Source organism: Rissa tridactyla, chromosome W (genome assembly GCF_028500815.1).
Source record: "Rissa tridactyla isolate bRisTri1 chromosome W, bRisTri1.patW.cur.20221130, whole genome shotgun sequence".
Classification (NCBI taxonomy): Eukaryota; Metazoa; Chordata; class Aves; order Charadriiformes; family Laridae; genus Rissa; species Rissa tridactyla.
Window position 1 is genome coordinate 18,893,280 of NC_071496.1, and position 22,534 is coordinate 18,915,813.

Genomic DNA, 22,534 nt, shown 5'->3' on the forward strand with positions numbered 1-22,534 from the left:
GCGGTGGCATGGGGCACGGGATATGTTTCCAGCCATCCGGTGGTTGCTTCCACCATTGTGAGCGCATGGCGCTTGCCTTGACGGGTTTGTGGCAGTGAGATATAATCAATCTGCCAGGCCCCCCCATATTTATATTTCAGCCATCGCCCTCCATACCAAAGAGGCTTTAACCGCTTGGCTTGTTTGATTGCAGCGCATGTCTCACATTCATGGATGACCTTGTAACCGGTTCTTTTTTAAAGATTCCGACGAACAAACTGGAGCCCACACAAAGGAAAAAAAAGGTTAACTCTGCTTTATTGTGAAGCCTTGCTACAGGAAAAAAAAAAGCAGTGAATTCAGCTTTATTGCGAAGCCTTGCTAAGCAGTTCCCAAATGTCCCAAAAGTTACTCAAGAGTCTTACCAACCTCATAGACCGTAGTAGCATCGCTGAGCAGCAGGATAACGAGGAGACGCATCGTTACCGCAGAGGAAGGCAAGGCACAGCACGGTCAGGGCGTCCCCTGTATCTTCAAAGTGCGCTCATGTCTCTCTCTCCCTCCCCGGCCCGAGACAGCCCCCCTTATATCCTGCACCGGATTGAGTGGAAAAGAACAGGCTAGAGTCGCTGCACGCGTGGCCAGCGCATGCAGCGAGCCTCACCAGACTCATGATCCAGCTTTGCTAACAGCGGCTGTCTGATACCTGACTACACTGCTGTACTCCCTTCTTGTTATCTTCTTCTTCGAAGGTCAGGTTCTCACGGATACACACATAGTTTTTGCAGCAACAGTACTGAGGTCCTTTTTCTCAGCACGTATACTGGGTTTGGTTCAACTAGTAATTTTCCGTCGTGTCTCGCTCGGACCATCCTCTGTTATCCCTAACACAGACCTGTGCAATAGTGTCCATGGTCAAGTCCACCCCTCGGTCACGAGCCCATCTATATGTCGCATCTCTTCCTTGATGGCCTGAGGAGTCGTGGGCCCACCGAGCGATGAATGGTTCACCCTTATGTTGCCAGTCCAGATCCACCTGACCCACTTCAATCCTAGCAGCCCGATCCACCTGCTGGTTGTTCTGATGTTCCTCCGTGGCCCGATTCTTGGGTACGCGGGCATCTACGTGGCGTACTTTTACAACCAAGTTTTCTACCTGGGCAGCAATACCTTGCCACAACGGAGCAGCCCAGATGGGTTTGCCTCTGCGCTGCCAGTTGCCCTGCTTCCATTGCTGTAACCATCCACACAGAGCATTTGCCACCATCCATGAGTCAGTATTAGAGAGAGAGAGCACTGGCCACTTTTCTCGGTCAGCAATGTCTGAAGGCAGCTGGATGGCCTTCACTTCTGCGAATTGGCTCCATTCACCTTCTCCTTCAGCAGTTTCTATGACTTGTCGTATAGGACTCCCATACAGCAGCCTTCCACCTCCGATGCTTTCCCACAATGCGACAGGACCTATCAGTGAACAGGGCATATTTCTCCTCATTTTCTGGCAGTTTATTATACGGTGGGGCCTCTTCAGCATGTGTCACCTCCTCCTCTGGTGATATTCCAAAATCTTTGCCTTCTGGCCAGTCCATGATCACTTCCAAGATTCCTGGGCGACTGGGAATTTCAAGCTATTCGAGCCCGCTGTGCGATCAGTGCAATCCACTTACTCCACGTAGCATCAGTTGCATAATGTGTAGAGGGGACTCTTCCTTTGAACATCCAGCCCAGCACCGGCAGTTGGGGTGCTAAGAGGAGCTGTGCTTCTGTACCAACCGCTTCCGAAGCAGCTCAAACCCCTTCATATGTTGCCAATATCTCTTTTTCTGTTGGAGCATAACGGGCCGTGGATCCTCTGTATCCCTGACTACAAAACCCTAGTCTCTCCTGGTGCTTTCTGCCAGAGGCTCCAGGTAGGGCCATTCTCCCTGGCTGTGCTGCAGAGCACATTTTTAACATCTTGTCCTCTCCGGACTGGCCCAAGGGCTACTGTGTGTCCTGGTTCCGGTGGGGATAGGGTTAATTCTCCCCAGGCTCTGGCAGGGACACAGGTATTCCATCCCATGTGAGCCATGCCCAGGCTGTAGCCGGGAGCTGCCGGGGGAGGGGGCAGGAAGTCACTGCTTGGGAGCGGGCTGGGGCGTCCCGGGTCCAGTCGGTGAGCAGTGGTACCGTAAGCGTGTATATTCCTCTGTCCATGTTACTGTTGTTGTTTGCTTGTTCCCTTTGCTGTTCTGTTAAACTGCCTTTGTCTCAACCCACGAGTTTTGCCTTTTTCTTCCGATTCTTCCCCGTGTGGGGGGGAGCTCGAGAGAGCGGCACGTGGTTCTTTGTTGCTGTCTGAGGCCAAACCACGACACTGCGTGAACTATTTCCTGTTTAATTTGTTCAAAGGCTTGTCATTGCTCAGGGCCCCATTTGAAACGGTTCTTGATAGAGAGGGCTTACAATCGGACTGTAATTTGGAATATGCATTCTCCAAAAACACACAACGCCTAAGAAAGCTTGTATTTCCTTCTTGCTAGTCGATAGAGACATAGCTGCTATTTTGTTGATCACATCCATTGGCATCTGACAGCGTCCATCTTGCCATTTCATTCCTAAAAACTGGATCTCCTGCGCAGGTCCCTTGACCTTACTTTGTTTTATGGCACAACCGGCTTTCAGAAGGATTCGGACTATTTTACTCCCTTTCTCAAAAACTTCTTCTGCTGTGTTGCCCCATATGATGATGTCATCAATGTATTGCAGATGTTCCAGAGCTTCACCCTTTTCCAGTGAAGTCTGGATCAGTCCATGGCAAATGGTGGGGCTGTGTTTCCACCCCTGGGGCAGTCGATTCCAGGTGTACTGGATGCCCCTCCACGGGAAAGCAAACTGTGGCCTGCACTCTGCCGCCAAAGGGATTGAGAAGAATGCATTAGCGATATCGATTATGGCATACCACTTGGCTGCCTTGGACTCCAGTTTGTATTGAAGTTCTAGCATGTCTGGCACGGCAGCACTCAGCGGAGGCGTGACTTCATTCAGGCCGCAATATTCTACCGTTAGTCTCCAGTCTCCATGAGATTTTCGCAAGGTGAGCGAGTCTTGCTGATCACTCCTTGGCTCTCCAGTCGACGAATCAGCTTATGGATGGGAATCAAGGAGTCCCGATTTGTGCGATATTGTCATCAATGCACCGTTGTGGTAGCGATCGGCACCCATTGTTATTCGACTCTCAGCAGCCCCGCAATAGAAGGGTCCTCCAGGAGACCGGGCAAGGTAGAAAACTGTTTTAATTTCCTCCATCTCCACAGTGGTTATACCAAAAGCCCACCGGTACCCTCTTGGGTCCTTGAAATACCCTCTCCTGATATAGTCAAGATTTCTTCTTGTGTATAGGGGTGACCGATACTGGCACGGGTTGGTTCTCTGGTTCAGCTGCAGTGTCTGTCGTGGGGGTTGGAGTAGCCACAGTGCCTGTTGCTTTGTCATCAGATCCAGAGACCTTCTCTTCCCCTTGAGGCTACCGAATAGTGTTGAACAGGGCTCGGTAGGCATGGGCCAGGCCCCAGCACATTGCAGTGATTTGTGTCTCCCTGGAATTGCCAGGGTGACAGCATACTCCTTCCAAATATACCATCAATGTAGCATTAGAGAGGAAATAGCCTAGGTTATACCTGTATACTGACTCCCGGATGGTGGTCAACGCCCTCTGGGGCTGGTTCACACAGAGGAAACAGAGGAAGTGGCAGAGACAAGGAAAACCTATTTGGATGGCTAACTCAAGGGAAAACATCACACAGGATTTGGAAAAACTTAATGTACCAGCGTGACACGTTGATGCATGTACTGGGTCTGGCTGGGATGGAGTTAATTTTCTTCATAGCAGCCCCTATGGTGCTGTGCTTTACATTCGTGACCAAAACAGTGCTGATTGATAACACACCGATGTTTTAGCTATTGCTGAACAGTGCTTACACGGTGTCAAGGTCTTCTCTGTTTCTCACTCTGCCCCCCCTCCCCCGGAGTAGGCTGGGGGTGGGCAAGAGGCTGGGAGGGGACACAGACGGGACAGCTGACCTGAATTGACCAGAGTTATTCCATACCATATAACGACGTGCTCAGCAATAAAAGGCTGGGGGGGGGAGGTGGAGGGAGTCTTTCCAAAGTAGCTGTTGCTTGGGAACTGGCTGGGCATTGGTCTGCTGGTGGCGAGTGATTGTTTTTGCATCACTGTTTTGTTTTGTTTTGTTTTTAATTTCTCACTCCGCCCCTTATTAAACTATCTTTATCTTGACCCACAGGTTTTCTCACTTTGGCCCTTCCAATTATCTCCCCCAGCTGGAGTCAACCCACCACGGTCCTTTTTGGCACCTAACATGGGGCTTGAGGGGTTTGAGATAACAACAGATTTGACCTTAGCATGCTAGATGGAATTTACAGTTGTTATACCTGTTTAGCTGTTGCTTGACAAGTTGTTACTTGCTGTTGCTGGCCACGATGTTGACTTAATTGTTCTTGACACTGGTTTATTTGTTCCCTTACCATGTATCCATGGGATACTTCCTCTCTTTCTGTACATCAAATTTGAGGGCTTGTTAAAGGCTGGTTTTGGCTTCTGCAGTTTGCTGTGCTGTTTATTACTTTGTTGTGTTTTGCCTGGCAGGGTTATGATAAAAGCACTGGCCTTGAGCCTAATCAGGTATTTGGGCCCGGCAATGCTGCTGTCCCAGTACTTCGGGAACCATCTGGTGGAGAGAATTAACAATTACACCTTTTTCCTCTTCTCCCAGAGCCAATTTGTGGAGGAAACAAAAAATGGCACCTTCGCCGCCTTCTCCTGTGGGGTAGATGTTTTCTGCCTTGTTACAATGGCTCTTCAGTTTCTTGAACATCCTTGGGTAATCAGAATGCTCATATTGGTGCGTGTCAATGTCGTGGTTTAATCCCGGCCGGCAACTAAGCACCACACAGACGCTTGCTCGCTCCCCCCTCCAGTGGGATGGGGGAGAGAATCGGAAGGGTAAAAGTAAGAAAACTCGTGGGTTGAGATAAAGACAGTTTAATAGGTAAAGCAAAAGCTGTGTGCGCGAGCAAAGCAAAATAAGGAATTCGTTCGCTACTTCCCATCGGCGGGCAGGTGTTTAGGGCCATGTCCAGGAAAGCAGGGCTCTATCGCGTGTAATGGTTACTGGGGAAGACAAATGCCATCACTCCAAACGTCCCCCTCTTCCCTCCTCCTTCCCTGCAGCTTTTATTGCTGAGCATGAAGTCATATGGTATGCGATATCCCTTTGGTCATTTGGGGTCAGCTGGCCCAGCTGTGTCCCCTCTTGTACACCCCCCAGCCTACTCACTGGTAGGGCAGTGTAAGAAGCAAAAAAGGCTTTGACGCTGTGTAAGCACTGCTCAGCAGTAACTAAAACATCCCTGTATTATCAAGACTGTTTTCAGCACAAATCCAAAACATAGCCCCATACAAGCTACTATGAAGAAAACTAACTCTATCCCGGCCAAAATCAGTATGGTCAAGAATCTGTTTCCGGCTCTTCTGGAAAAAGCAAAATTAACTGACTATTTAGGAATATCACACAGACGCAGTCTGATCATGGGTGGCAAGGTACGTGGGAGAATATGGGCAGGTAGCTAGAGCGATTTTCAGCTTCGATGGTCTGGGACTTCACTCCCGAACGAGTACGGAATCCTGATGAAGTAACGGAACACTCAAAAAAAGGATGCCCTGGCTATGCCAAAGAGACACAACTTCTCACACTGTGCTGGGGCCTGGCCTATGCCTACCAAGCCACTGTTCAGCACCCTCAAGGGGGCGAGAGGGTCTCTGGATCTGAAGACATACAAATGGACACTGTGGCTAAACCAGAGACCTAACCCTCAACTGTCGCTCCTATAATCAAGAAGAAATAATGGAAAGGGAAGTCAACTCAGTTACTAAGGGAGGAAGAAGCTTCTCCTAAGAGGGAGCAGGAGAGGAAGAATCAGAAGAGACAGCCTGTTCTGCAGCAGAGCAGTCACAAGAACAGGAGGGGGAAGAGACAGAAATCATAAGCGAGTCAGAAACCACCTGGTCCCTATCCCTGAGTGAGCTGCGAGATATGCAGAAAGATTTTGGCTGTCATCCAGGTGAGCAAATTATCACCTGGTTGCTCCGATGATGGGATACTGGGGCCAACAGTCAGGAATGAGAGGGCAAGGAAGCCCAGCAGCTGGGATCCTTCGCTAGGGACTGGGGTATTGACAAAGGGATTGGAAGAGGGGCAACAATCCACAGCCTCTGGAGGCAGCTCCTGTCGAGCGTGAAGGCAAGGTATCCCCTCAAGGAAGATCTTGTAAACTACCAAGGCAAGTGGGCCACCACTGAGGGCAGCATCCAGTATCTGAGGGAATAAGCAGTGGTGGAGGTGATCTACAGCAACCTGGACAATGACCAGGGATCCAAAGACCCGGATGAAGTCCAGTGCATGTGGTCCATGTGGCGGAAGTTTGTACGGAGTGCAGCAACATCATATGCCAATACCCTGGTGATAATGGATTAGGCGGACATCGAGGAACCAACTGTGGCTAGACTGGCCTGCCTTTCTCTTCTCAAGGGAAAGGGTACTGTGGGCGCACGCCTCATGCCACTCTGTGGTTCTATCTGCACGACCACAGGGAGGACATGAGAAAGTGGGATGGTGCACCTACCTCGAACCTAGAAGATCAGGTAAGTGGCTTGCGAGGAAAAACAGGGGCCAAAAAGGGTCCATCCAGGAAGATTACTGCCCCGGTTGCTGTTGAGCAATTCCCCAGGCAGAGTAGAAGGGCCGATCCTCCTCCTGATCCTAATGAAGGGACTTCTGGTTTACAGTTACAGGAGTCAGGTAATGAATACTCCGACCAGGAATAGAAGGGCCCTGCCTCCGTCCAGGTGGAGGAAAGAGACAATGGGGTTTATCAGCCAGTATGGATTTGATGGCCTGGCACATTGGACCCACAGGAGTATAAGGCTGGACGCTCTTCAAGAAGGAAATCTTAAAGGCCCAGGAGCAGGCCGTCCCCAAGTGTCACAAGTCTAAAGGGCGGGGGAAAATGGCCAGTCTGGATGAATAAGGAACTTCGCATGGGACTTAGGAATAAAAGGAGGGTTTACCACCTTTGGAAGAAGGGACAGGCAACTCAGGAGGAGTACAGAGATCTCGTTAGGTTATACAGAGAGAAAATTAGGAAGGCAAAAGCCCAGCCGGAGCTCAACTTGGCCACAAACCTTAAGGAGAACAAAAAAAGTTTTTATAAATACATCAACAAAAAGAGGGCCAGGGAGAATCTCCATCCCTTACTGGGTGCGGGGGGGAAAGTTGCAACCAAGGACGAGGAGAAGGCTGAGATACTTAATGCCTTCTTTGCCTCCGTCTTCAATAGTCACACCAGCTATCCCCAGGGTGTTCAGCCTCCTGAGCTGGAAGATAAGGATGGAGAGCAGAACAACCCACCCATAATCCAGGAGGAAGTAGTCAATGATCTGCTTCTGCACCTAGACGCACATAAGTCTATGGGGCCGGATGGGATTCACCCAAGAGTACTCAGGGAGCTGGCGGGAGAGCTCACCAAGCCTCTCTCCATCATTGATCAACAGTCTCGGTCAACAGGGGAGGTACCAGATGACTGGAGGGTGGCTAATGTGACGCCCATCTACAAGAAGGGTCGGAAGGAGGATCCGGGGAACTACAGGCCTGTCAGCCTGACCTCGGTACCTGGAAAGATCACGGAGAGGATCATCTTGAGTGAGCTCTCACGGCAAGTGCAGGGCAGCCAAGGGATCAGGGCCAGCCAGCATGGGTTTAGGAAAGGGAGGTCCTGCTTAACCAACCTGATCTCTTTCTATGGCCATGTGACCCGCCTTCTGGAGGCGGGGAAGGCTGTGGACGTTGTCTCTCTGGACTTTGGTAAGGCCTTTGACACCGTCCCCCACAGCATTCTCCTGGAGAAGCTGGCAAATCATGGCATAGACAAGTGTACTCTTCGCTGGGTAAAAAACTGGCTGGATGGCCGTGCCCAGAGAGTTGTGATCAATGGGGTGAAGTCCTCTTGGCGGCCAGTCACCAGTGGTGTCCCTCAGGGCTCAGTCTTGGGGCCGGTTTTGTTTAATATCTTTATCAATGATCTGGACGAGGGGATTGAGCGCGCCCTCGGTAAGTTTGCAGACGACACCAAGCTAGGTGGGAGAGTTGATCTGCTTGAGGGTAGGGAGGCTCTACAGAGGGACCTGGACAGGCTGGATCGATGGGCCAAGGCCAACTGTATGAGGTTTAATAAGGCCAAGTGCCGGGTCCTGCATTTCGGTCCCAACAACCCCAAGCAACGCTACAGGCTCGGGGAAGAGTGGCTGCTGGAAAGCTGCCCAGCAGAAAAGGACCTGGGGGTGCTGGTGGACGGCCAGCTTAACATGAGCCAGCAGTGTGCCCAGGTGGCCAAGAAGGCCAACAGCATTCTGGCTTGTATCAGGAATAGCGTGGCCAGCAGGAGTAGGGAAGCGATCGTGCCTCTGTACTCGGCACTGGTGAGGCCTCACCTCGAGTACTGCGTTCAGTTCTGGGCCCCTCTGTACAAGAGGGACATTGAAGTGCTGGAGCGTGTCCAGAGGAGAGCTATGTGGAATGATTACTAAATGGGCCAAGAATACAAAAATACAGCATTGTTCACACATTAAGGAAAGTCATAAAATCAAGAGGCTTCTGAGGTAGAATACAGCCGCAGTTGGCACGCAAAGAATGCAACATCTGTGATTCCCTGTACAAGGTTGTTTGCGAAACTACACGAGGGATGGAACGGAACACGCTTGTTCCGTGGCCTTCCCTTGTGACGAATAGCAGATATGGGGACGAGATGGTACTACGGAACAGATAAGCGGCCTACACGCTACCCGAGCCAACATTTCGTCAAATGTTGATGAAATGCTGTCCTTTGTGCGAACTTTGCTCACTACAATGTACCAAAACACACCTCCATCCCGGAGACTATCCACCTCCGAGGTGCGAACACTCCTCCTTGAGTACATTAATCATAATAAAAGTACGTATGACTAAAGTCACTCAAACTCCACTTTGAAGATAAAAAAAATAGTATAAAAATAGCCCAAGAGAGAGGGGATGCCAGGGAAGACACCATCACGAAGAATTCCATCGCTGATTTCTGGGATCAGTGGACGGGCTGAGCCTTTCTTCCCCCCGATAGGGACGCCTTTGGGTAAGACTTAGATTATACCGAGTGCTTTCTCGGGGACTTAGAAATTTCTCTAGAGAATCTCTACCCTACATTTATAGCCAGGCTGTATCGTTTATAATTTTGTCGCGCGTTTTGTATACTTAACAATATCTTTATTTGCACGTGCTTTGCAGACAGTGTATTTATCACCGGCAATCCTAAAGAACCTGTATATCTGTTGTTTAAATAAACTGCACTGTTTAAGTAGCTAGTCATTTCGCTTTCTCACTGAACGCGACCAAAGACTCGAAGGTGGCCGTGCTAGTTCAGGAGCACGACTAGACTGAAGGTGCAGTCCACTATTAGTGTATCCAAATCGTAACAGTTTAATACATATTAAACGCGATTGGACTGATAGTGCTGAATTGGGCATCACTCAGAATTTAAACCTAGCCGCACCCAGCCTCCCACCTCGGTGAGGAGTGTTAGAACGCAAGGGGGTTTATCTTCTGCCAAAACCGCTTGGCCCCTTTTCACGCAACAAGCTACCAGGCTGGTGAGGGGTCTGGAGACCAGGTCATATGAGGAGAGGCTGAGGGAGCTGGGCATGTTTAGTTCGGAGAAGAGGAGGCTGAGGGGAGACCTCATTGCCCTCTACAGCTACCTGAAAGGAGGTTGGAGAGAGGTGGGTGTTGGCCTCTTCTCCCAGGTGAATAATGACAGGACCAGAGGAAATGGTCTGAAGTTGCGGCAGGGGAGGTTTAGATTAGATATTAGGAAGAATTCCTTTACTGAAAGAGTGGTCAGGCACTGGAACAGCCTGCCCAGGGAGGTGGTTGAGTCACCATCCCTAGAGGTATTTAAGAAACGTCTAGATGTGGCACTTCAGGGCATGCTCTAGTGGCAGAGATCGTAGGTTGTTTGTTTGTGGTGGGTCTTTTTGTTTTTGTGTTTTTTTTTTTTTTGTGTGTGTGCATATGGTTGGACTCGATGATCTCAAAGGTCCTTTCCAACCATGAAGATTCTATGATTCTATGATTCTATAAGGCTCTGGTGGACACCGGTGCACAGCGTACCCTAATGCCATCAGGGTACAAGGGGGCAGAACCCATCTGGATTTCTGGAGTGACAGGGGGATCCCAACAGTTGTCTGTGTTGGAGGCTGGGGTGAGCTTAACAGGGGACAAGTGGCAGAAGCATCCTATTGCGACCGGCCTTCAGTCTCCATGCATCCTTGGCATAGACTACCTCAGGAGTGGGTACTTCAAAGACCCAAAAGGGTACCAGTGGGCCTTTGGTGTAGCTGCCATGGGTACAGAGAAGATTAAACAGGTGTCTACCTTGCCCGGCCTCTTGGAGGATCCCTCCGTTGTGGGCTTGCTGTGGGCTGAAGAACATCAGGTGTCAATTGCTACCGTGATGGCGCATCGGCAGCAATATTGCACCAACCGAGACTCCCTGGTTCCCATCCATGAATTCTTTTGTCATCGACTGGAGCCAAGGAGTGATCAGCAAGACTCACTCACCCTTTAATAGTCCCATATGGCCAGTGCAAAAGTCTGACAGAGGGTGGACGCTGACAGTGGACTACAGTGGCCTGAACGAAGTCACACTGTCGTTGAGTGCTGCCATACCAGACATGCTAGAACTCCAATATGAACTGGAGTCAAAGGTGGCCAAGTGATATGCCTCAGCTGATATTGCCAATGCATTTTTCTTGATCCCTTTAGCAGCAGAGTGCAGGCCACAGTTTGCTTTCATGTGGTGGAGGGGTGTCCAGTACACCTGGAATCGACTGCCCCAGGGGTGGAAGCACAGCCCTACCATTTGCTATGGACTGATCCAGACTGCACTGGAACAGGGTGCAGCCCCTCAACACCTGCAATACATTGATGACATCGTCACGTGGCACAACGCAGCAGAGGAAGTGTTTGTGTTTCCTTCTGAAAGTTGTTTTTTCCGTAAAACAAAGCAAGGTCAAAGGACCTGCACAGCAGATACAGTTTTTAGGAATAAAATGGCAAGATAGACATCGTCATATCCCAATGGATGTGATCAATAAGATAACAGCTATGTCCCTACCAGATAACAAAAAAGAAACACAAGCTTTCCTAGGCCTTGTGGGTTTCTGGAGAATGCATATTATAGAATCATAGAACGGTTAGAGGTGGAAGGGACCTTAAAGATCATCTAGTTCTAAACCCCCTGCCATGGGCAGGGACAACTTCCACTACATCAGGTTGCTCAAAGCCCCATCCAGCCTGGCCTTGAACACTTCCAGGGAAGAGGCATCCACAGCTCCCCTGGGCAACCAGGACTGGGAACATAAAGGGGAACTATGTGTAGCTCGATGGGCTCATGAAACGTCAGGACATATGAGATGTCACCTATAGCTGGCCAAGAGACCGAGGGGTGGACTTTTCGAAAGACTCTATTATACAAATAACAAAGGACTGAAATTTGTGCACTAGTGAAAAAGCTAAACGACAAAAAATATTGAGGCATGGAAGATGACATCTAAACCACCAATTTGGAGATGCGTGGCAAGTAGACTACATTGGACCTTTGTGCAGGACTACTAGGGAGCATTGATAGGTCCTAGCCATGGTAGAAATGACTACAGGCTGGCTGGAGACTTACACAGTGACCCGTGTCACCACTAAAAGCACAGTAGAGTAGTAGGTCTCGAAAAACAAAGTTTGTGGAGACATGGTACACCTGAAAGAACTGAGTCTGACAATGGCTGTCATTTCAAAAATGAAATTATGAAGTTAGGAACAGCTGAACATGGAACTGACTGGATATACCATATTCCCTATTATCCCCAGGCCTTGGGAAAGGTAGAATGGCATAATGAACTCCTGAAAACCATGCTACAAGCCTGGGGAAAAGGGGATATGAGAAATTGGGATGTTCATTTGGCAGAAGCCACTTGGCTTGTGAAGTAGGGCTTGACATATTAAAGCTGTAAAATAATTGAAGTAGGGGCTTAATACATTAGAACTGTAAATTAGAGTAGGAGCTTAATTTAGGAGACCAGGCGCTTTAAGGCTGTACAAAGAGCAGATGCAACAGTTGTAGTGCTAAATGTCAGAACTTATCTCTTATTTTTTAAGACAGAATGCTTTAGGACAATATAACCTTGCAGTAGAAGCTTATCTCTCAAAACAAGGGGCCCAGGATTACTGAGGAATGCAGAGACTAGTCAAAGCTAACACTTTTGATGTGCCAGCAAGAATAAAGAAGTAGAGTAGAGGCCTGCAGTTCACCAGAAGGTCACAACGATGAAGAGGAGTGGAGGAAGTAAACGACCACCAGATGTCTCTGAAGACCACCGAGAGACTCTAGTGCGCATGCGGGAGTGGGCAGTAACCTGTAATAATGAGTTAATGAATAGGTAGTCATTTCTTGGAAAACTAGTGAATATGCATACATAGTATGTATTTAAACTGTACAACTAAATCAGTCGGCGCGCACATTAGGTGGAGCAATCCCCTGTGCGCCCGGCGCTGCAATAAAGAATACCTGCTTAATAGTCACCAAGGCTATTGAGTCTTAACTTTGGCATTTCACTGCATCACTTGTAAACACTGGAGAGGCATCATCCCAACCAGGCCCAGGCCAGGCTAGACCTGCATTACCTCCCTAAGTCCAACTCCCCCCTTTTTAGATTGGAGACGTGAGACATAGGTGATCAAGATGGTTAGATTTACTGATCAAGCGACACACCTTTAAAAAGCTAATAATACCTTAGTTGGCTAACAAACTCACCACTATTATTAGTAATATTAGTACACAATTATATCACTGCAAGTAATAGTGAGTTACGATTCTATTGCTTATTATTGATACACAGTTATATTACTATAAAGAAAACATAAACCACACATATAAGTACTATTAAGTTGCAATTTTATTGCCTTTCCTCCTGCACTTAGTAGTAAGGCACAAGTCTATCCCTCCATACAAGTTTATTCCTTCTTACTCCATCCTCCCACACCAAGTCTTCTGGACATAGGCCTGATGGAGAGTCCAGCAGGTTGTCCAAGGGGGCTCCCTCCAGTGTCCTGGGGAGCTTGGGTCTGCAGGTCAGCTTCACCACCGTCTGTAGGCCTCTGCACTTCTACCATTGCAAAATCCCCCAGTTCTTTGTCCTCCGCCTGATTTTATACCTTATTCCCCATTTATTCTTTTCCTGAACACACCTTTTAACCACCCCCGCAACCTCCTTTTCTCCACCCAAACACATCCCAAACAAACAACACACCCCTAATTACTTTTTCCTCATTGGTCCCAATTCTGTTACATCTGTACCCAAATTCAGTGTTTCCAACACTGTTACCTAGGCAATTTCAGCCTAATATGGTATTACGGTATTACTGATACAGTTACCTAGATGAAGGTGGCCTTGCATCCCAAGACTCCTGTACTGTGTCTGGTTGGGATGGAGTTAATTTTCTTCATAACAGCTTGTATGGTGCTGTGTTTTAGGTTTGTTACCAAAACAATGCTGATAACACACCAATGTTTTAGCTATTGCTGAACAGTGGTTGCACAGCGTCAAGGCCTCTGTTTCTCACTCTGACCGCCCTCACCCCCCCCACCCCAGTGAACAGATTGAGGGTGCGCAAGAGGTTGGGAGGGGACACAACTAGGACAGCTGACCCAAACTAACCAAAGAAATATTCCATGCTATAAAACATCATGCTCAGTAATAAAACAGGGAGGAGAGGGGTTTAGGTAGGTTAGCTCAGGAACTGGCTGGGCATCGGTCTACCCATGGGAGGTGGCGAGTGATTGCCACTTGCTTTGTTTTGTTTTCTTCCTCTCCTCTTCCACTTCTCCTTTGCTTATTAATTCTTATCTCGACCCATGAGTTTTCTTGCTTTTACTCTTCTTTTTCTCTTCCCCCATCCCACTGGGGGTGGGGGGGTGGGGTGGGGAGCGAGCGAGTGGCTGTGTGGTGCTTAGCTGCCTACTGGGGTTAACTCACAACAACTCCCTTCTCACTCTATGGTCCATGCTGGTTATATTTCGTTTCCATTATATGCTTTTTGGACAGAATTATCTTACTTTAGCCTTGATACTCCTACCTACTCCTAATTAAGCACAAGCAGTTTGCATACCAGAGCAACGATATAACCCAGTTAGTGCTCACACCATACTTCGGCCCTTGAAGAGTTTTCATCACACCTCTGGTTCCCATCAGAGGGAAACATGATTGTTTGGACTGTCACTCCCTTAGGGAAAGGGAAAACACGGGGGGGGGGGGGGGGTTGGTGGTGTTTGCACATGGACTGGGACATACAACATGAGTAATATTACAAAACAGAAAAATTAAATGTGTACCTACACACACACTAACTGTAATTAACCCACTGTGAACCTCATTATACAAAGGAAGATGAACCCTATTTTGGTATGGGCAGCAGTCTGGACTTTGACCTTAACAGTGGCACAGCCACCCCTCAGTGCTGGTCACAAGCCACCACGCCACCGTGGAATGAGAGGGAATCATATCAAATGAACCGTAACAAAAAAAAATATATTGGAGGATTCACGGTATGGTAGGAAATTGAAGGGGAATGTGTTACTGTATAATAATCCCTAATGATAATACAACCCAGTTAACTCAGAATAGCAGCCAGAGCGGAGCAGGTAAAAACGAAGCCTGGTATGTAGGCGATATTAGTGAACATAAAGGACTTCTCACCAGTATGATGACTAGACTTAATTGGACCACCAACTTCACAAGTATTTATAAATGTAGCCAAAACAACCAAAGATTAGAATTTAAATATGAGACCGTATCTAATGGAAGAAACACAAACCAACACTAGTGAATTAACCTCAATATTATCTTGACAAAGAACATGGTGAACCCCACAATTTGTAATACCACCCTCCGATATGTTTACCGTAGGCAAGTGGCAAACTTTACTTGGAGCAATCCAATAAGACAAAGAGTACCACATCAAGTGGGACTGGAATGTAAGTTGACACAATGCCACCTGTGCGCCTTTTATTATAAGGTTTCAACATGCCATGTTCCCTGAATAAGGCATCCGCAGAAGAACTAAGAGACATATCAGGAATGCTAGGACTTGGAGGAGTTGCCCTAAACAACATGGATATCCAAGCCCTCCAAGCCCAGCTGCAACTGGTTGGACAACTAACCTCTCAGCACCTTCAGGGGCTAGCTAAAGCTGCTATCCGATTAGAAATGTCTCACCTCCAATTGCACTGAAAAGAAAGACCTGGGAAGTCATGAAAAATGTATCCAAGACTATTACTACTGCTGTTCAGAATGACTCTTTGGACACTACCTGCCAAAGTATGCAGCTGGCCGCTTTACTAATAATGAACAAGTACGGTTAATCTGCAAAGGAAAACATTGGGATAGCAGAGCCCATGTGTTACATCTTCCTAATACCTCAATAGGAGAAGTACTTAGCTGTGAGCTGCACACCTAAGATGTGAGGGCACTTGTCGTGGTTTAACCCCAGCTGGCAGCCACTCATGCATTTCTCCCCCTTCCCCCCCAAGAAGAGTAGGGAGAAGAGGGAGAAAAGGAGGGGAAAGGAAAAGGAAAAAAACCTCGTGGGTTGAGATTAAGGCAGTTGAATAGAACAATATCAGAAAAGGAAAATAGCAATAATAACAATAATAACAACGACACAAATCACTCTCACCACATGGTAAATTGGTGAATTCACACCCTCCCGAGCAGTGATCGCGCATTCTCACCCCCTGGCCAACCCCCATTTATGTACCGAGCATGATGTCTATGGTGTGGAATATTCCATTGGCCATTCCATTGTTCTGTCTATGCTCCTTCTCAGCTTCTATGAGAAGCTGAAAAAAGTCCTCGAATGCTATAGACATCACCTAGCAACAACTAAAACAATATGCATTATTGACATTCCTTTCATACCAAATCTGAAACACAGTAATCACTAGAAAGAAAATTAACTCTATCCCAGATGAAACCAGGACGGTACTTCTAAGAATTAGGTGGAAAAAATAACCTGTGTGGGCTACATACGTCCAAGGAGTGGAATTAGCAGGCATAATGGCTGGTCAGTTATGGACACATAGCTTGACATCTCCATGGCTATGAATAGACAGTGAACAAATCAAAATTGTCCCTGTAGACATTTGAGATAGGGTTCTATGCATTAATAATCCCTCTTTCACAGAGGCAATAAATTGCCAAACTCCTTCACATGGATACAATTATTGCATAGTAATTAATGCATGCATTTAGTCTGTCCTGGCCTAAACCACGACACTGCCCCTCTCTCTTTCTGCCCCTCTCTATCTTCCCCCTCTTTCTGCCCTCCCCCCCTCTCTCTCTCTCCCCAATGTTAGGGGTTTCTGAATCAGACAGCCTGAGAGAAGCGAGGCTGCCACAGCTCCATGTCCCCAGGTCCGACAGTAGCAAGGCTAAGCATGTATTCCCAGTAGGCACACAAACAAACAGAGGTATACAATACAAATAAACATACACACTGTGGTGGGCTGACCTTGGCTAGCTACCAGATCTCCACCCAGCCGCTCTCTCACTCCCTCTCCTCAGCAGGACAAGGGGAGAAAATAAGATGGAAAAGCTCATGGGTTGAGATAAGGACAGGGAGATCACTCGCCAATTACCATGATGGGCAAAACAGACTCGATTTGGGGAAAAATAATTCAATTTGTTGCCAATTAAAAACATGGTGAGAAACAAAGACAAAACTAAAAACACCTTCTCCCCATCCCGCCCCTTCTTCCCAGACTCAACTTCACTCCTTTGTTCCCAACTCTTCTACCTCCTGCCCCAACAAGCGGTGCAGGGGAGGGTGGCGGGGAATGGGAGGTTGTGGTCAGTTTATAACAGTTTGTCTCTGCTGCTCCTTCCTCACACTTTTCCCTTGCTCCAGCGTGGATCCTTTCCACAGGGTACAGTCCTTCAGGAACAACTACTCCATCATGGGTTCCCCACGGGCCGGTCATCCTGCTCTGGCATTGTTTTCTCAGCATTTACCACCCTTAAATATATTTTTGCACAGGCGCTGTAAAGTCATCGGAGTGGTTCAGTATCGGCGCACAGTCAGTCCATTTTGTCTGTTGCTGAGCCGGCTGGAACTGGCTATGACCAGCACAGGGCAGTCCATGACCTACACAGGTCATCGCTGCAGCCTGCCCCTGCTACCAAAACCTTGCCAATTATGCCCAATACATCTCTCCAACCCTTCCCCTATGCACTAACCCTTCCAATCCTAACCCTCACCCCAACCCCAAATCCTCCAAGCCCAATCCCTAGCCTAACCTCCAAGTCCTTTAACCCCCAAACATACTCCAACCGCCAACCCATCCAAGCCCAAAACTTCCACTAATAGCCAACCCCAACTTTTCCTTTACCCACCAACCTCTTCCAAGCCCTGACACATCCCCTAACTGCCAACCCCTCTGGCTCCAACCCTCCCCCTACCCATGAAGGACTTCAAAGCCCAACCCATCCAAGCTCATCAACCCCTCCAAGCCCAATTCTTACCTTGCCAGCAAACCCCTCCGAGCCCAACCTTTATTCTGCCTGCCAACCCCTCCAAACCCAAACCCTCAAAGCCCGACCCTTACCCTGTCTACCCATCCCTCCAATCCCAACCCCTACCCTATCCATCAAGCCCTCCTAGCTCAACCCATATCCAGACGGTCAAGCCCTCAAGACCTACCCTTAAACCTAGCTGCTCACCTCTCAAAGCCCAACCCCTCCAGGCCCATCTCTTAACCCTAAGTACCAAGCACTCTAGGCCCAAACCTCACCCTATCCACCAGCCCCCTCTCGGCCCAACCTCTAGCCTAAACCCGAACTCCTCTAACTGCCAACATCTCTAACCACCAACCCCTGTAAGCCCAGGGCCTAGCCAACCCTCCAACCCCAACTTTTACCCTTCCTGCTAACTCCTCCAAGCCCAACCTGTACCCTTAGCCCAAAACCCAACCACTCTAATCCCAACTGAAAGCAGCTCAAACCCAACCCCCAGCCTAACCCCCAACCCCTCTAAACACAAGGCCTAGTCTAACCACCAAACTTGCTAACACCAACACTCTACCCTAACTGCACCCCTCTAACCAAAACCCTTACCCTAACCGCCGACCCCTCTGAGCCCAACCCTCAGCCTGACCCCCCAACTCCTTAAACTCCAACACTTTACCCAACCCAAATGCCAACCCCTCTTACTCTGACCCTTCCCCTAACCACCAAGCCTTCCAAGCCCAATGCTTCCAAGCCCTGCTGCCAACCCCTCCAAGCTCAACCCTTACCCTGCCTGTCAACCTGTCAAAGCCCAGCACTTTCCCTAATCCCAAATACTCCAAGCCCAACCCTTTCCATGCCCACCAGCTCCTTCAACCCCACCCCTTCCAAGTACAGCCCTTATCCTACCCACCAACCCCTGCCCGCCAAACCCTCCAAACCCAAATAGCCCAACCCTCACCCCAACCCCAAATCCTCCAAGCCCACCCTTGCCCTTCCCACCAACCCCTCCAAGCCTATCCCTCCCATTAACCATTCCACACCCAACCCCTCAAAGCAAGCCAAACCTCTCCAAGACCATCTCCTCCAAGTCCAATCCATACTCTACCCAATCCCTCCAGCTCCAACCCTTCTCCTACCCACCCACCCCTCCAAGCCCAGTCCTTTCCCTGCTCACCAATCCCAACTCATAACCTACCAGCAACCCCTCTAAAACCAATCCTTACCCTACCCACCAATTCTTCCAAGCCCAACCCATACCCTACCTGACAACTACTCCAAGACCAACCCTTACCCTGCACACCAACTCCTCCAAGCCAAAACCCTACCCTACCAGCCCACTCCTCTCATGACCAACCCTTATCCTCCCTGCCAGCCCTTGCCCACTCCAACACAATCTTGCAGTCAAATTCTCTTGAGCACCTACAATGCCTTTTGCAGTAAATTCTCACACGCCGACCCAAGCTCTGGGCTTCCCCACAGACACCAGCCAAAACTCACTTCTACTGATAAGCTCTCATCTGAACTGTGCACTACTTAAGGACACACGGCCACTGCCCACGCCAGCATAAGTCCCCAGAGCCAACTTCTCTTTCCTGCATGTGCCTCGCCTTCCACAGCCCATTCTGTTGCACTCTGACTGTAGTCGAGCACCTTGCTTCCCCTTGCTTGACAGCTGAAACTCGTGTCTACCACTAAGCGCTCATCTCAACTGCTCACTTAAAAAGGACGCACAGCCACTGCCCACACCAACACAAGTGCTCACGGACATTTTCTCTTTCCTGCCTACAACTGCCTTCTGCAGCTAATTCTTGTTGCACTTCTGACTGAAGCTCCGGGCATTCTCCTCGCTCACCAGCCAAAAGCCATCTTTACCAACAAGCTGTTCTCTTGACTGTGCAAGGACCTGCTTGACAAACCTGATCTCCATCTATGACAAGGTGACCCACTTGGTGGATGAGGGAAAGGCTGTGGATGTTGTTTACCTGGACTTTAGTAAAGCCTTTGACACCATTTCCCACAGCATCCTCCTGGAGAAACTGGCTGCCCATGGCTTGGATGGGAGTAGTCTACGCTGGGTTAAAAACTGGCTGGATGGCCAGGCCCAGAGAATGGTGGTGAATGGAGTTAAATCCAGTTGGTGGCTGGTCAGGAGTGGTGTTCCCCAAGTCTCAGTATTGGGGCCAATTCTCTTTAATATCTTTATCAGTGATCGGGACGAGGGGATCGAGTGCACCCTCAGTAAGCTTGCAGACGACACCAAGTTAGGTGGGTGTGTCGACCTGCTGGAGGGTAGAAAGGATCTGAAAGAGGGATCTGGACAGGCTGGATCGATGGGCCGAGGCCAATGGTATGAGGTTCAACAAGGCCAAGTGCCGGGTCCTGCACTTGGGTCACAACAACCCCATGCAGCGCTACAGGCTTGGGGAAGAGCGGCTAGAGAGCTGCCTGGCAGAAAAGGACCTGGGGGTGTTGGTCGACTGCCAGCTGAATATGAGCCAGCAGTGTGCCCAGGTGGCCAAGAAGGCCAACAGCATCCTGGCCTGTATCAGGAATAGTGTGGTGAGCAGGACTAGGGAAGTGATCGTCCCCCTGTACTCGGCACTGGTGAGACCCCCACCTCGAGTACTGTGTTCACTTTTGGGCCCCTCTGTACCACAAAAAAGACATCGAGGTGCTGGGGCGTGTCCAGAGAAGGGCAACGAAGCTGGTGAGGGGTCTGGAGAACAAGTCTTATGAGGAGCGGCTGAGGGAGCTGGGATTGTTTAGCCTAGAGAAAAGGAGGCTGAGGGGAGACCTTGTCTATCGCTCTCTACAACTACCTGAAAGGAGGTTGTAGAGAGGTGGCTGTCGGTCTCTTCTCCCAAGTAACAGGCAATAGGACAAGAGGAAATGGCCTCCAGTTGCACCAGGGGAGGTTTAGATCAGATATTAGGAAAAAATGTCTTCACTGAAAGGTTTGTCAAGCATTGGAACAGGCTGCCCAGGGAAGCGGTGGAATCGTCATCCCTGGAGGTATTTAAAAGACGGGTAGACATAGTGCTTAGCGATATGGTTTAGTGATGGTTTTTGTCAGTGTTAGGTTGATGGTTGGACTCGATGACATGAAAGGTCTCTTCCAACCTAGACAATTCTGTGATTCTATGACCTGCAGACACTGCCCATGCCAACACAATATTCACAGACAAATTCTCCTACCTGCCTACGCTTCCCTTCTGCAGCCCATTCTTGTCTTGTAGCCAAAACTCTTGTCTTGCAACGCAAGAATGGGCTGCAAACAGCAAGTGTAGTTGACAAGAGAACTTGGCTGTGAGCACTTGTGTTAGTGCGGGCAGTTAGCTGCATGTCTTTTTAAGGATATGTGGAAGGAGAGTGTCTGCTCCTTTAAGGGTATCTGGTCAAAGGAGACATAAACAAGGACATACAGAGACAAACCTGACTGTCACACGTACTACAGGTACGTTGGACAGAAAAGGAAGATTAAAGAAAATGTACCCCTTTGTACATCTTTGTCCACTACATATACTTGTAGCCTTGTTCGTACCAAAAGTATCAAAACTAGTTCTAGCTCATACCACTGACATGGGGATGGATGCAATTAGTCTAGTTTTATATGAATACGGTCAGGCTCAGACTTAAAAAAATAAAAATTTTAATTCATTTTAAAGAACTTATGGGAGAAGTTTTCAAACACCTTTTTCATCTGAGCAGAGCTGCACATGCCTGACAGAGAAAAACATCTTGGGCCTGGAAGCCATTTTGAGGCCAAAGAACCAGAAAGCTCGAGTGTTTAAAAAGTTCAAGAATGAGATCTCTCTTTCAGAGTGTCATCTGAGAGGTTTTTGTCCCTTTGGGAAGTTAAAAAAACCCAACACACCCACACAATCTTTTTGGCTCCTCAGTGTCCTAGGTTGGAGACTGGATTTATTTAAACTCTGTTCTTTAAAAAAGAGAAGTAATTCTCATAAGGACATACAAATGCTGCATCTTTCTTTAAGTTAGTTAAATATATTGTTACCTTTCTCTTCCTTCCTCTTCTAACAACTTTAGGAATGCATATATCATTTGTTTTCATCACATCCTATGAAGATAAGAAAAAATAAAGTGTCTTAGCAAACTTAAGATATAGTTTAAATGATTGAGAATTTCTCAGGGAAATCACATAACTGAAGCTTCTGATATGTGACAGGCAAAAACTTTCATCACATCAAGATGCTTTCTGTTAGTAAATCATAGAATCATAGAATCATAGAATCTTCATGGTTGGAAAGGACCTTTGAGATCATCGAGTCCAACCATACGCACACACACAAAAAAAAAAAACAAAACAAAAAAACCCCACCACAAACAAACAACCTACGATCTCTGCCACTAGAGCATGTCCTGAAGCGCCACATCTAGACGTTTCTTAAATACCTCTAGGGATGGTGACTCAACCACCTCCCTGGGCAGGCTGTTCCAGTGCCTGACCACTCTTTCAGTAAAGGAATTCTTCCTAATGTCTAATCTAAACCTCCCCTGCCGCAACTTCAGGCCATTTCCTCTGGTCCTGTCATTATTCACCTGGGAGAAGAGGCCAACACCCACCTCTCTCCAACCTCCTTTCAGGTAGCTGTAGAGGGCAATGAGGTCTCCCCTCAGCCTCCTCTTCTCCAAGCTAAGCATGCCCAGCTCCCTCAGCCTCTCCTCATATGACCTGGTCTCCAGACCCCTCACCAGCCTGGTAGCTCTCCTCTGGACCCGCTCCAGCACCTCAATGTCCCTCTTGTACAGAGGGGCCCAGAACTGAACACAGTACTCGAGGAGAGGCCTCACCAGTGCCGAGTACAGAGGCACGATCACTTCCCTACTCCTGCTGGC

General features: G+C 48.5%; 1 protein-coding gene across 1 annotated transcript in view; it reads right to left on the reverse strand.

Moving 5' to 3' along the window:
• Positions 1-22,534, reverse strand: part of LOC128901900 (lens epithelium-derived growth factor-like) — a 68,717-nt gene that overhangs the window by 37,911 nt on the left and 8,272 nt on the right. The window contains exon 4 of the mRNA XM_054184048.1: positions 21,693-21,755. Coding sequence (XP_054040023.1) covers positions 21,693-21,755 — 63 coding nt within the window. The remainder of the gene's footprint in view (positions 1-21,692; positions 21,756-22,534) is intronic.